Source organism: Seriola dumerili, unplaced genomic scaffold, assembly GCF_002260705.1.
Source record: "Seriola dumerili isolate Sdu_G_001 unplaced genomic scaffold, Sdu_1.0 BDQW01000262.1, whole genome shotgun sequence".
Lineage (NCBI taxonomy): Eukaryota > Metazoa > Chordata > Actinopteri > Carangiformes > Carangidae > Seriola > Seriola dumerili.
Genome location: NW_019174517.1, coordinates 344,987 through 359,447, shown reverse-complemented (window position 1 = coordinate 359,447; position 14,461 = coordinate 344,987). Strand labels below are relative to the sequence as shown.

At 44.7% G+C, this 14,461-nt stretch overlaps 2 protein-coding genes across 3 annotated transcripts in view; one reads left to right on the top strand and one right to left on the bottom strand.

Annotated features, from left to right (window-relative positions):
- Positions 1 to 5,303, top strand: part of LOC111230323 (monocyte to macrophage differentiation factor 2-like) — an 11,846-nt gene extending 6,543 nt beyond the window's left edge. Inside the window, exons 3-7 of the mRNA XM_022757017.1 lie at positions 120 to 280; positions 2,255 to 2,329; positions 2,406 to 2,507; positions 2,696 to 2,765; positions 3,524 to 5,303. Coding sequence (XP_022612738.1) covers positions 120 to 280; positions 2,255 to 2,329; positions 2,406 to 2,507; positions 2,696 to 2,765; positions 3,524 to 3,724 — 609 coding nt within the window. The 3' untranslated portion in view covers positions 3,725 to 5,303. The remainder of the gene's footprint in view (positions 1 to 119; positions 281 to 2,254; positions 2,330 to 2,405; positions 2,508 to 2,695; positions 2,766 to 3,523) is intronic.
- An 83-nt stretch (positions 5,304 to 5,386) lies between these two features.
- ap5z1 (adaptor related protein complex 5 zeta 1 subunit) lies at positions 5,387 to 13,194 on the bottom strand. Of its 2 annotated transcripts, XM_022757015.1 has the most exons (18): positions 13,110 to 13,194; positions 12,486 to 12,623; positions 11,825 to 12,005; positions 11,446 to 11,596; positions 10,904 to 11,016; positions 10,638 to 10,812; positions 10,409 to 10,462; positions 9,097 to 9,237; positions 8,907 to 8,944; positions 8,357 to 8,519; positions 7,768 to 7,946; positions 7,517 to 7,659; positions 7,310 to 7,428; positions 6,620 to 6,747; positions 6,409 to 6,506; positions 6,175 to 6,307; positions 5,796 to 6,010; positions 5,387 to 5,703 (listed from the first exon to the last, which is right to left on the bottom strand). In XM_022757015.1, the coding sequence occupies exons 1-18, from the start codon at positions 13,148 to 13,150 to the stop codon at positions 5,451 to 5,453; spliced, it is 2,463 nt and encodes an 820-aa protein (XP_022612736.1). In that variant the 5' UTR covers positions 13,151 to 13,194; the 3' UTR covers positions 5,387 to 5,450. The 2 variants fall into 2 exon arrangements, with proteins under 2 accessions (XP_022612736.1, XP_022612737.1); XM_022757016.1 differs by lacking the exon at positions 10,409 to 10,462.
- Between the last annotated feature and the right edge of the window lie 1,267 nt (positions 13,195 to 14,461).

The window sequence follows — 14,461 nt, the reverse complement described above, 5'->3', positions numbered from 1 at the left end:
GACTAAACCTTTAAAATATCTGGGAAAATATCTTAGAAAATGTGTGTGTGTGTGTGTGTACTGTGAGGAAAAGACAATGATGTCAGACCATGGCTCTGTGTTTTTCTGATCCTCTCCAGTTGTGGATCCTTCCTAGCCTGGTGGGCGGGTCGGTGCTCTACTTCTTGTCTGTGGACCAATGGCATCGCGTTGCCGCCTGGCTCTATGGGAGCGGGCTCACTGGCTTGTTCGTCACCTCAACACTCTTCCACACCGCTGCATGGAAAATCAGCCACCTCCGGTCTGTGTGTGTGTGTGTGTGTGCATAGCAGAAAACGCTGGTAGGGATTTAGCAGATGTGCATGGGTGTCCTTCTGTGTAGACATTCACATCACACTCAGACATACACTTTGCTAATTATGACAGAGCCAGAAGGCCAGAGACCAAACAACAGATGTGGCGTGGTGATGAAAATATTTCACATCATCTTCGATTCACACTCTCTGAAAACAGGTCACTCTCATACGGAGAGAGTCAAACACACTCACATTAAAACCTTCCTGTCGCGTTCCTCATAGAACACAATAGAACACATTTTCATCTCATAAAGTTCTACGTTCTTGGTTTAACACATCATCAGATAATGAGAGTTACCTGTATTAATACATGATAAAATATACTACTAAATAAAGGTAATAACTAATAACCAATCCCAAAGGGTTTTGAAATACTGTGAGCAAGAAAACATAAAGTCAACTAAAGGATTCAGACTGTTAAAATAGACTGTATCAGTTTTATTTCTTACATATTTCTGCTATATTAGTGTGTATAGTAGTAATAGTATAGTAAAACAGTCTTTACAACTTTGAGCTTCTCTATAATAATATTTCTATTGATTACGACTAAAGATACGAAGGTTTTCACAGGCACCTGTGTTATATTTCATATATATTTGGGCTCCTAGCAGTTACAGAGCTTGTGCTGAGAAAAGGACCACCAGTGCATGTGGGCTATAGGGACGGTTTAAAATGTGTGTGACGGATATGAATGCATAAAAAAAAATAATCAAAATGGACTCCAGAGGGTTAACAGATAAATGGAGCTCACTTAGCTGAAAATTGTTAATGTGATTAAAACTGTCTTTTGAGAGATTTGAGTCAAGTTTCATTTTCAGAGTAGGTTTAACTGACAGTAAAACCTGATTGTTTCTCCGAGGTGGAGGTGTGGGAACACACTGCAGCTCAGTGTGGAACTACAGAACATCAGAAACAGCAGGAGAACAGAAAATGAGACTCAGTACCATGAATTTATTGCAACTCACTTACCCCCTGTATAAGCCGCTGCTCAGTAGGGTAGAAGGGGTCGTCCACTGATCGGCAGCCCGGTGGTTCAATTCCCGACTCCTCCGGCCCACATGTCGAAGTATCCTGAGTCGCTGGTGGTGTGTACCGTACCGTACAGTTACCACATAACTGCAATCACACGATCTGAGTGTTAACTTTGTTTTATTCACAATAACTTCCTCCAGGATTAACAAATCTATCCTCAAACAGCTGAGTGAGAATCAACAGGATTACTTCATCCTGATAACTGCATGTTAGCCTGAATTAGCTGAGTCACGTCCTTTTGTTCACACGTTACATTTTTCTTCGTTTATTTTTAATTCCCCCTTTTATTCTATTTTGTTGAAGTGCAGGTTTTTAATTCTTAACTGTGAAAACTATCCTGGCTGATCTCTAACACTTTCCATCATACCTGTAATTAAAGGGACCGACAGTCAGTTCATACATGGGCTCATGCTCATGATCCAGTCTGTACTTGTGCTTGTTTTTACGACAACAGAAGCTCCAGATAACTTTTAAACCAGCTTTGAAGAACTGGAAAATCCAGACTGGGCGTCAAATCATCAACAATTAAATCAAGTTAAATTGTTTTCCCACGTAATAACAGGACAAAACAAATAAGTTTAAGTCTTGCATAACCCTGAGCTCTTTGAGTTTGAGTGATTATTATTAGGACACGAGCAGATTTAACTGAGAAATGAAAAGAAATGCTTCTTCCAGCTCCTCCTCTGGCCTTTCACACACATGATGGTCCAAAAAGACAAAACAAACACTGTGTTAAAGGACGTGGTCAGGAGACTAGATTTCTCCTTCTAAAAAACCTGTCTGATTATATTTTCACAGTCTGGGACTCTTCATATTTCAGGAGTTACAGATGATTAACAGATGATGATTTTTCCTAAACGAGCGGTTCTGTCTCTTTGTCTGTGTAGGAAGCTGGAGCAGCGTTTCCACATGTGTGACAGAATAGCCATCTACTTCTTCATCGCCGCCTCCTACTCGCCCTGGTGGGTCATGTGATTTCAGGGGAAATAATAATAAGGCGTCTGAATAATGATGAATAACGACGATGTGTTTCTCCAGGTTGATGCTGAGGGAGCTGGGCCCCTGGGCGTGCCACATGCGCTGGCTGATCTGGGTCATGGCTTGTGTAGGATCCATGTACGTCTTCTTCTTCCATGAGAGGTAACACAGTCTCCCTCCGTCTCTCTGCTCTGTTCCCTCCGCTTTAACACAATTAACCCTGAAACCAAACTCCCCCCCCGGTCCACTCGAGTGTTTACAGCAAACGCCGGACCCGCTGTTTGAAGCAGAAACAATTACACAGAGAACTGGAGGTATTATCTGTTCATGTCCCACTTTTCTACCTGCAGGTACAAGCTGGTGGAGCTGGTGGGATACGTGGCCATGGGGGCTGTTCCTGCTTTGGTCATCCTGTCCATGGTGAGAACAAAGCACAGTCACAATCACAGTCACAGCCATCAGCCGGCTTCCTGCTGCTGTGTGGAAACCAGACAGAATCTAAAGAACCAAACCAGAAAACACTTGTTTTAGCCAGTTAATAAAAAAAAGGCCATAAACACTTTATTTTGAATATTTTCACGTCTTTTATCTAAAAATCAAAAAGCATTTTCATCTGGAGCTAGTTTGTGAACCACTGAACTACCGTGTCACTACGCTGGTCAGCTGTTTGAGTCAAAGAACTAAGTGTAGGTGCATCAGAACTACAAACCGACCAATCAGAGCACAGCTAAATTTGACCAATCAGGACACTGCTACAAATCAATCAATCAGAATAGCCAATCAGGATATGGCTACAAATAGATTTCTCTTTTCTGCTGTGACGGAACTTCTTCATATTTGGAACAAACTTTCAGTAGGACTCAAGGATGAGCCGATTAGACTTTGAGGGTCAAAGGTCAAAGTCACAGTGACCTCACAAAACACGGTTTTGGCTTTGTGAACGTGATATCTCAGTAACACCTCGAGGGACATTCTTCAAATTTGGCAGAAGCGTTCACTTGGACTCAAGGATGGAGTCTGGTGTCAAAGGTCAAAGGTCGAGGTCACTGTGACCATAGAAACTAAAAGAAAGTTTTACACAAACACTTTGAAAATTAATTTAGTTAAAATGTTTGACTAAAAAATGTTTTCTTTCCTCGGCCAACTCTTTAATTAGAGGTTCTCCTGGTGTGTTACAGGTGGAGCGCACAGGTGTGTGTGAACTGGCAGTGGGAGGTGTCTTCTACGTAGTGGGCGTGGTCTTCTTTAAGAGTGACGGCCTCGTCCCGTTCGCTCACGCCATCTGGCATCTTTTCGTTGCCGCCGGAGCAGGAATTCACTATTACGCCATCTGGAGGTACCTGTACTTACCTGGGCCGCTGCTGCAGACGGCCAGGTGACCAGCCGGAGATCACATGACTCCACACTGAGTCACATGACCCAAGAAAAGCGTAATTCACTCATGAGATCACTGTGTTTTGGAAACGGCTCACTGAAGCCGGACGTGTGATGACTGATAATACGGTATGATGATACTATACAGCTCATCACACCAGTCTGTACTGGTTATACTGGTCGCTGCACGGACGCCAATCTGTAGAGAAAGTGAGAAACGGCTGCGGGTGTGAAACTACAGTGAGTGTACCAGGAAGTTTAAATGACCAATGTTGAGTTAAAGGAACAGTTTGGCATTTTGGGAAATATGTTTATGCGTTTCCTTGGTGTTCAGATCGATACCACTCTCACACGTGTGTACGCTAATTAAGAAGCTACAGCCAGCAGCCGGTTAGCTTAGCTTAATTTAGCTTAGCACAGAATCCGTAAACAGGGGTGAACAAGCTGACCTGGCTTTGACCTGACCAAAGAATTAAAGTTACAGCTCAGTTGTTTAATCTGTCTTGTTGTCAGGCAAGTTACTGCTGCTGTGCTAAGCTAAGCTACAATGCTACTAGCTTTCATATTTACTTCACATATGTACATACGTGTGGTATTGATCTTCTCATCTAACTCTTTACAAGAAAGCAAATAAAGAGTATTTCCTGAAAAATGTCAAACTGTTCCTTTAAACTTCTGTAAGTGAACTGACAACATATTGTCTGTGACATCACTTCCTCAGCTTTCCTGAACATCTGAAGTGATGTGCCAAAACCTACCGGACACACATTCCTCAATAGTGGTGCTAACTAGCCGGGTCTAAATAGTGGAACTGACTTTATTTTACGTTCCAGTTTCAGGCCAGTATATAGCTTCTTCCTCTGAGGGCATTTAAACTGTAAACTGTGCAGCATCTTTGCTGTACTGGTCTTAGGTGATCAAAGACTACAGAACGTAATCTGCTGACCATGTAATATCTGTGTGATATGAATTAACTAACACCCTGAAACAGACTGACTGACCGTCTCTCTGTCAGGACGAGGTCGACTGATTAGTGGAACTGGCCTCGTTGTGATTTATATTTATCGTGAATCACACAAAATCGATTGTGATGCTTTACTGTAACGTGATTTAAAGATGAAAAGTTCATCATAATGTCACACTGACGACTGTATTCTGGGTCAAACGTTGATCGCACCGATGATCTCGTTCAGACGACCACGATTGGCCGTTGTTTTGTTGAAGTGATGCACTCTTATCCTGAAGCACTTTTCTATTAACAGCAGTGACGACTTCCCTAGAATTTCCTGAATATGACAGAAATAACACTTTAAATACATGTCGAGTATATATGCAAATTTTCCATTTTTATTTTCACAGTTTTGATTTTTATACTTAATCCAGCACTTCATAGGTCACACTTTCAGGTCTTTCCTAACCTTTAGTAGAGAAAAGAAATTCTGTTTTAACTTTTAGAAAACAGAGCACTTACTCAGGAAGTGGAGCATTTCAGTTTTGTTTTTGTTTTTTGTAAATCAGATGATCTATTTTGTAAAATTGTATGTCTGTGAAATCACTGTATTAAAGAAGAGACACTCTATTACACGTAGAGGATCTGTGTATTCTGTGAATCACGTTTCAAACAAACATTTATTTACAAAAATAATGTGCAAAATCAAACAAGGTTCATTAGGATGTGTGTCACATGACTCTGTGTGTGTGTGTGTGTGTGTGTGTGTGTGTGTGTGTGTGTCACTGCGAGTGTGTGAGGCTGGTGAGGGTTCGCAGTTGCAGTGGCATGGACACGTTGGTGTCTCGGTGCCACTGTGGTGTGGTGACGTGTGGAGGCGGGGTCAATACACTCTGAGCCACACCGGGGGTCTTCAGCAGCGACCACAACTCCTCCCCTCGTGTTACTATGGCAACAAGATCCTCCTCGTCTGAGCACCAGGCCACTGACCCCCCTCTGGTTACTGTTCTTAGCTTGGAGAGGAACAGAGACACCCTGCCACGGACAAACACACAGACACAGCACCTTACAGACGTGTGTGTGAGTGAGAGCAGGAAGTAAAACTGACGTGTTTGCCTGTCGCTCACCTGGGGATGAGGTCATGTGACCGCGACGCCAGCTTAGCCAGAGCGCTCATCAGAGTGGTGACGACTCTAGGGGCAGGGGAAGCCGCTCCGGGGGGCGGGGCAGATGAAGTTATCTCAAACAGCACGGCCTCCAACGCCTCGAAACAGGAAGTGATGAGCCTCACAGAGCAGCGAGAGTCACATGACACAGAGAGGTACTCTCCCAGCACCCACACCTGAGAGCCACGCGAGTTCAGCATTATTATGGCGTCAGGTTTTTAACATATTCTCTTGTTTTAACCACGTTTCAGTAATACACAGGATCCAACACACACACACACACACACACACACACACACACACACACACACACACACACACACACACAGAGTTTCATTACCACGTGTGTGTAGATTTCCTCTTTGCTGTAGACGTTGGCTGTGCTTCCAGCAAACTCCAGCAGCTCGTGAGACTGATCCACTACCAGAGAGGGGTGGAGCTTACACAGCCTCAGCAGGTGGCAGCTGAACACCCTGAAGAAACAGAGAGAGAGAGAGCGAGAGAGCGAGTGAGGAGACTAACACAAAGCCTCCCAGCAGCAGAGCGACGCTCAGGTGTGTGTGAGGGTGAATACCTGTGTATCTCTTTGATGTATGCGGGGAGGCTGAGGAGCAGGCTGCTTCTCTCCAGCATCACCAGAATCAAATGGGCTAAAAGCTTCTGGTCAGCGACCTACAAACACAGACACGATCCAGTTTATAGAAACTGACACTAAACATCCTGCACTTCCGTGTCCGGTCGCTGCATTTGTGATGAATTTGTAAAGAACATTTAAATCTCTTCACCGCGACGACCGTGTTGAAAAAGATGTGCAACATCACAGGGACGGTCTGCGCGCACTGAATAACTCTCGGCCAATCAGCCGCCTCGGCCAGCATCTCGTGGAGCGTGCTCAGTCTGTCGATCGTGTCACCTGTGGAGGGAGAAAGAAAAGCACAATGATTTCACCAGCCGTGTTACCAAAATAAAAGCCAGAGGTCAATCTGCCAGAATGACCACGATGAGCACGGTCAACACTTCCTGAGAAGACGACTGTAATCTGTGGCAACAGGTTATATAATATATAAATATTCACTGTGGAATAAACAGACAAGCTGTTTCCATACTGCCTTTCTTTATGATAAGCTCCAATAATAATAAAATTAAACTTTATTTGTCCCTTTTATATAAGAAATAAGCACAAACTGATTTACAACAACAAAAAAAAAGACAAGCACCAAGTGATTCACATGAAAAGACAAAAAATAAACATGTTGATCTTAAATGAAAAACATTAAAAACATTAATGTAAAATGAGAAAAAAATAATGAATAAAATAATAAATCATTAATTTCAGTTAATTGGTTAACGAGGCGTTGTGTGCGAGGAGGAGGAGCTTGAAATCAATTCTTACTGTAACAGGAAGTTAAACTGGACTGATTAAGCTCTCTCCTCTTGGAGCCAAGTATTCCTTTCAAATGTGTTACTATGGTTACCTGACCCTGCCTCCACTCGAAGCAGGTAGAGGAAAAGTCCTCTGAAAGAAGTGCTTCGAAATGCGTCCAATGAGAGGAGGCCGCGTCCGCATGGCTCAGAGATGGGCGTGCACGTTAACCTGCAACACACACACACACACACAACCAGTGAGATGTTGGTAGAAGATGTGTGTAGGTGTAGGTGTGTGTGTGTGTGTGTGTGTGTACCTGAGCTGCAACACCAGTGTGGCAGAGAGACAGGGCAGGTCCAGCAGTGTGTGCAGCAGCTCCACTGCAGTTTCAGCGGTCACCAGAGAGGGCAGCAGATCCACAAAGTCATCCACCACGGCCGGACTGTCCCACGCCAAGAACTGCAGACACACAGGGAGTGTAAGCAGAGATCCTGCGCCTCACACACCTTGTGTTACATGTATTCCTCACTAGTTCACAGCAGGTATGTGTTGAATATTAAAAAAGACCTTCAGCAGGTTCGGGAAGGAGCGGGCGTACTGCGGGACTCGGAGCCGCAGGCTGTCCAGGTTCAGCCGGAGGAAGCGTAGAAGCTCGTGAGCCAGGAAGGGGTCGCTGAACAGCTCGGCAGGAAACCGACCAAACACCAGCCTCCACACGCCGTCGCAGTCCACTGCTGCCAACTCACCTGAACAGGTTCACAAACACAGTTCAGCAACATTTTAACATGAAACAAGGAACTGAACAGAAATGTTTCTTATTATTAGGTCGTTACCCCAAAGAATCTAATGTAAAACAGATGACAGCACTGTCATGGAAACATGTACATAGATAGGCCAAGGGTTAGTACATGGTTAAAGGAATTGTCTGTATGTTAGAAAACATTACTTAAACATTACTGTGTTTTATTTTAGCTCCATTTGTCTTGTGATTATTCACTGTCTGAACAAACTTATTACAGTATGTACATGTGATCTGGAGAAAGAGAGGACAGACAGACAGACAGACAGACAGACAGACACACACACACACACACACACACACACACACACACAGACACACACAGACACACACAGACACACACACACAGACACACACCATGGTTGAGGTAGAACTGTGCGATGGGCAGCAGGACTCTGGCAAACGTCAGGTCTGAGCTGAGCCGACCAAAGAGCGCCTTGACGCACGGGAACGTTCGGTAGACCAGCGAGGCGTCCTCCACACACACACAGTCCAGGATACACACCGCCTCCACCAGACACTAGGAGAGGAAATGGGACAGACACAATAAGGACACCAGTCTAGTTTTATCTCATCTGGTTCTTTAGTTTTTACTGAGTATTTCTTTTTGTTAGTGATTTCCTTCATGAGTATCCGTCTGTTCTGTGTGTAGGTGTGAAAGATTAATAGCATAGCAACAGAAATGAGCTGCTGTGTTCTTCCTTAATAATCATAAATCTGATGTTCACTGTTATTACAGCCGATGTCCTGGACGTTAGCAGAAGACACTGAGCAGATAATCACGTGCTCAGTGCCATAAACACAGAGGGGACGGGACGGGAGGACGAAGCAGACACTGAACCACTCTGCTACACAACCCTGCGGAGTGTGTGACTGTACTGTTTGCATGTCTGAGACATGGGCTCACCGCTTTCTGCAGCTCTGTGTCCGTCCTTTTATGTGCCTCTGAGACAAAGACAAGAGGACACATCACAAACTTATCGCATGCTTAAGTTATTGATTCAAAATCTGCATAAACACCTACGTAAATGACTTTTTCATCATCTAACACACACACACACACACACACACACACACACACACACACACACACTCACTGCGGTCGCTCTGTTCGATGAGGCGTAGGCAGTACTGGAAAGCCTTCTCCCTCAGACGCTCCTTCGGAGGCAGCAACCGGCTGGAGGAGGACGTTGCTGAAACCATGGAAACCACCGATCCGTCCACCTCCGACCGGTCATCTGCGACACGAGAGGTCAGGAATGAGGAGTCACGATTCAAAAACCTCCTCAAACAAATTACGGCTGAAGATAATCAAAGCCCACGTGAACAGCCATCAGCAGCCTGTTAGTTGGTTTTTTTATTACGGAAAATGTAATTATTGGATGTCTTGATTTACAGGAAGAAACAGTGAACTACTGCTGCAATGTTGATGAAGAGAAACGTCAGGTTTAGTGTCACAGTTAGCTTCATCAACGCTACTTTACTACTGCTTAAAAAACAAAGTATTGTGCAGCAGGGAAACATGGGAAAGAGATTTATAGAATAATGACAGATGTTAACTTTGATTTCCTCTGTTTTCTTAAAGGTACCCTGTGGAGCAGTGTTTCTAAGAGCGGGGGACACGTGCACAAGCTCGCAAACTCCTCCCAATGTTTCACACTATTCCACCGATCAACAGTTGGCGGTAAGGCACCGAGAAATGCAGCAATGCAGAGGAAGACTGTCAGGAAGTAACACTGGTCGTAAAAAAACGCCGGGTTTTAGGAGGAAAGACGAAGATTCAACAGGGTTGTTTGTCCTCGAGGATCCACACGATGTTTGGTGAGTAACAGTGAATGAAACACAAACTCCACAGAGCACCTTTGAATTAAAGCCTTAAAATGAACCCGCTATTTGAGTGACTGTTAGAAATGTTTGAGAGCGAAACTTCCCGAAGCCGTTCACCCAAGTGTGGAGTGCAACAAGACCCACATCACAATGAGCTATTTCACAACAGTTAAAATCCACATATTTACATGGATTACATACAGTATAGAGAATAATCTGAAGATCACAATCATCCAATCAAGGAAGTCAAGAGGAAAGAGAGAAAAAGAAGGTTTCCTACACCTCTGCAACACACCACATGCAACATGTAGTATGTTTAGTGTAGTAGTATCCGTGATTAAATCATGTTTCCAAAGTCATGAGAAGATTGAATTGAAGGCGAAAAGCACAGACAGCAGTGAGAGTGAAGTTACCAAGTCACAGATCTCTGGTTAGAAATTATTTGTTAAATCAAAAGTCGTTATTCTGTGAATCATGATCATAATCAGGTGCTGTGAGTTGACCTGCCCCCCCCCCCCCGAGGTGTAGGAGTTAAGGCCGTCATGTGCATGCAGGGAAGGTCCACATACTGACATATCTTACCATTGGAAAAGGAGTGGGAGTGTGAGAGGGAGAGGCTGAGCTGCAGCCTGTTTGCTGGAGATGATGAAAACACAGATCAGGTGACACGAGTGACATGAATTCATTTCAGCCTTCGCGGCTCATTCTCTGAGGCTGATGTTCCTTGTATGTACTCTGCAGCTGTGACACACATTAATGAGCTTCTCTCGCACGAGAAGGCAAAAGGTTGTGGTTTGTATCAGAGTCATACCAGTATCAGCTGCGATGTTGCCGCTGGAAACCGAGTGGTAGGTGAGAAGCCAGTGGCGCAGCATGGAAAAGGAATAAACATTCATCCACTGGTCGTCAGTGAAGCCTTGGCCCACACACAGCACAGTGAAGAAATCCCCGGACACCGTCCCGTCCAGCTCCGCGATCGGCGCCGGCTGAGACACACACACCAAACAGCACGGTCGAAAAAACTCTGAGCCGTCTTTACAGTTCTGGTGTCACATCTCAGTGAAGATCGCTTCTTACCTGACGTGACCTGGGCCCTGTGAAGAATCCTCCAGAGGAAGCCCCGCCTCCCTGCGTGATGCTCGCATAACGCAGCCAATCAACAAGCTTTTTGCTCAGGAGGGTCAGGTGATCTGCAGAAAGTACACAATAACTGGATGCAAGTAACGCTGTGCAGTTTTTAAAAATGCTGAATAATGCAATATATTTCAATGTTTTCTACACTTGGTTTTAATGTGAACGCTATCACTTATTTCTCTGTTTGCACATTATGTAAATACCTTTGTAAATATCTTTGCTTTTGTACATACCTTCTTATTCATGGTTGAGTTGTTCATTTTCTACTTTATTCTATTGTTAAACTTGTTTATTTCCTTCTACCTCGTTTCCTGTGCTGCAGTAACAAGTGAATTTCCTCGGTGTGGGATCAATAAAGGTTTATTTTAACTTCTCTTATCTTATTAAGTCAGGTGGAGAGATAGGAGTGGTGTGAAAAGGCCGGACAATCGCTTGATGACTGATTTAAATGTGCTGGAAAACGTTTGTCTGATTTGTCGGCCTACCTTCAGAGAGGCACTCGGGGCTGTGTGTGAGGACGGTGTTGAGGATCGGCAGCGTGTGTGTGAGCGAATGAGCCGGCGCCTCTGACTGACGGCTCTCCAGGCTGCGAAGGAGCTGAGTGCATAGTGACGACAGCTCGGCCCTGGATCCGGCCTGTAGGGGTCACAGTGTGTGAGAGAAAGATGGCGTTTAAGTTTAGATCTGAAAACACAACAAGCTCCTTCAGCGTGTCACTTTGTGCTGGAACCAGTGAAGCTTAATAGCGCTGTTCCTCTTTCCTCAGAGAAGGATTTTCACAAAATGCACACCACGCTGTCTAAGGTAAGTGTTGCAGCATGATGTAACACATGTCTCCGAATAATGAGGATGAAGGTTGGACACCTGTGAGAGCAGCAGGGCAGCGGCGTAGCTGTTGAGCTGACTGATGTTGTCTTGGTTGTAGTTCAGTTCCTGACCAGGGAGGGGCAGAGTCTCTCTGAGCACGGCCGAGCTCAGCACCTGAAGCTGCTCCACCGGCGAGGAGAGGAGAGATAAAAGTCTCTTCTGCAGCTCTGCGGGTAACCTTTGGTCAGTGACAGAGGAGACATGAGACGGGTGTCGGCTGCACAAAGGCAGAGAGGTTAAACGTTAAAGTTCAGACAGGATATCAAACAGTTTGGAGCAGAAAACGACAAAAGTAATCTACTTTCTTTCTTTTCTTTTTTTAAATCTCTCAGGGCAAAAACACTCCAGGGCTCTTTGAAAGTTTTTTTATCATAGTCAAGATGTTGATAGTTTATTATAAGAAGTGTGACACTGAGAGGAGGCTGTGATGTGCAGTGCTGAAAAAACACACAACCCAGATGGAAAGGTTATTGACTGAGCGGCTGAGGGGTTGTGGCTCCGCCGTGGAACCACCGACAGTCATGGGAGTTTATAGAGAGGAAGAGAGAGAGGGTGAGGAGGAAAGGAGGAGGTTGGTTGAGAACAAGCCTGAAATGTGCAGATTAAACATGAGTGTGAATGGACAGTGGCTGGAGGTGCAGGCTGGAGCAGCTCTTACGTCCTGGTGTACTTGGTGGCAGAGAGGATGAGGTGCAGCCTCTGCAGGGAGTCGATCGTCTCATGGCCGAACTCCTTCCCTTGGAGCAGCTTCACCAATCTGCTGTAAAACTTCTGCAGCTCAGACTCCTGAATCTCCCTGAAACAGTGACACACAGTGCACCTGTTGGTTTGGTCTCTGCAAAGCCCTTTGACTCATTGCTTATTAACATTTTACCACCCGATCGACTGACACAACATTAAATCAAGCCCATATTTGATCAATCACGAACACCTTTGGCTGTTTACCAGTTTAAAGTAACAAACAAAACCAATATCGCCGGTTAGAGTTAGCTCGTTTCTCTCTGGGTAAACTGCGATAAACTGAAGGCTTTTTGACATTTTATATTGTAAATACACAGGTAAAATACAACAGGTGTGTTAGGGAGATCAGTTATTAGCTGCTTTCCCACCTGTGACAGAGGACTGTTAGAATAAAGTAACTTCAACGCGCGGTAACGGTTTGACAGGCTAGCGGGCTTTAGCCTCGTTAGCTTAGCCGAGGAAATGCTGATAAAACGGTGTAAACAAATCGAAGAGAGGAGCTGAAGGCGGCGGAGAAACTTCTTCCTCTCCGTTTTCTTACCTGGCTTGTTTAATTAAACTCTCTGAACCGTGAGAGTACATCCTGAGAGAGGGAGAGGGACATCACTCCGCTGCCCCGGTCTGCAGCGGAAGGTAAACAGTCCGGTCCTTGATCGGGTCCTGACTGAAATCACATGACACGACTTTAGTTCCGCTTCTGCTTCTGCTTCTTCCGCTTCTGCTTCTTCTTCTGCTTCTGCTTCTTTTTCCTGGCAGATATCTATATACGCTTTTTTTGGAGGGTTGTCTAGTGATTTTTCTCTCTTTTTTAACTTCCTGTTTAGAGGTCATGGTGTTGGAGGTGTGTCAGGAGGGTAGAGCCTCACCTGAGCCACTTCTCCTGAAGGTTATATAGAGGACTGGAGGAGGAGGACCCTCTTTCATTGTGGTTTATCTTTATTTTATGTTTTTATCGATTACATGTTTTACACTTCCACACATTCATACACTCACCTCACATCTGATATACTTTAATTACTTGTGTGGTCTCCCTTGTTTTGTTATGAATTTTGAGCTGGTTCATGTGAGAGTTCATTGCGGGAGGTTTAAATCCTGGACGAGCCCTCGTTTTTGTCTTGAACCAGCTCAAAACAAGGGAGACCACACAAATAATTAAAGTTTAAAAGCAAGTGAAATGCTTCATGTATTCTGTCCACTGGCATCATCGCTTCTACAGCCTCTACTGAGAGTTTCCCTCCTCCATACTTCAATAAAAACACTTTCTATTTTTGTTTTTTAATAAATTCTCTTTGACACTGATTTCCCAACTTGGCTAATGTTGCTCGTCCCACCTCCATTTCTGTCGACTGTCTGCTCTTTCTCTTACGTGTCCTGCGACTACAGTCTAAACTAGGTGTCAGCATGTTTCTCATATACATGTTAATTCAGGTGTTTGTTTAAATGCCTCTTTATATGAATCTCTTAAGTTCTTGTCCATTAGCTGTCAGGCTTCTAGCGGTCCATCTCAAAATATAAAACATAGTAGTTTAGTAGTTTAGGGAGGATCCAGGTCTTCGTTACTTATCATTTCATCTTCAGACACACGCCCACAGACTGTCACTCACCAGCTGAGACTTTGCCTCAGAGTCACAGGAGTAAGTCATTGGTCCATGTCTCCTCTCTGGTTGTTCCTGTGATTGCCAGCGGTCTCTCTCTCTCTCTCTCTCTCAGCTGCAGACGACATCACCAGCTGCATCTGATTTCTTTTTTGGCCCCTGGTTGTCTGCTCTAACCTGAACTCTGGGTCTCAACAGTAGTGGGGCTCCTTAACCTTTTTCTGAATCCCCCCCCCCCATAGCACTTCACAGGTTTATTACACTTCTCCACACCGCCTACAGCGGTGCTTTCCTCTAC

Excerpts from the sequence above, each read along its gene's own strand:
- ap5z1 (XM_022757015.1), bottom strand. The coding sequence starts at position 13,150 with ATGTACTCTCACGGTTCAGAGAGTTTAATTAAACAAGCCAG. Across the intron at positions 10,463-10,637 it reads CAACATCGCAGCTGATACTG|CAAACAGGCTGCAGCTCAGC; the intron begins GTATGACTCTGA and ends CATCATCTCCAG. Across the intron at positions 5,704-5,795 it reads TCACATGACCTCATCCCCAG|GGTGTCTCTGTTCCTCTCCA; the intron begins GTGAGCGACAGG and ends TGTCCGTGGCAG.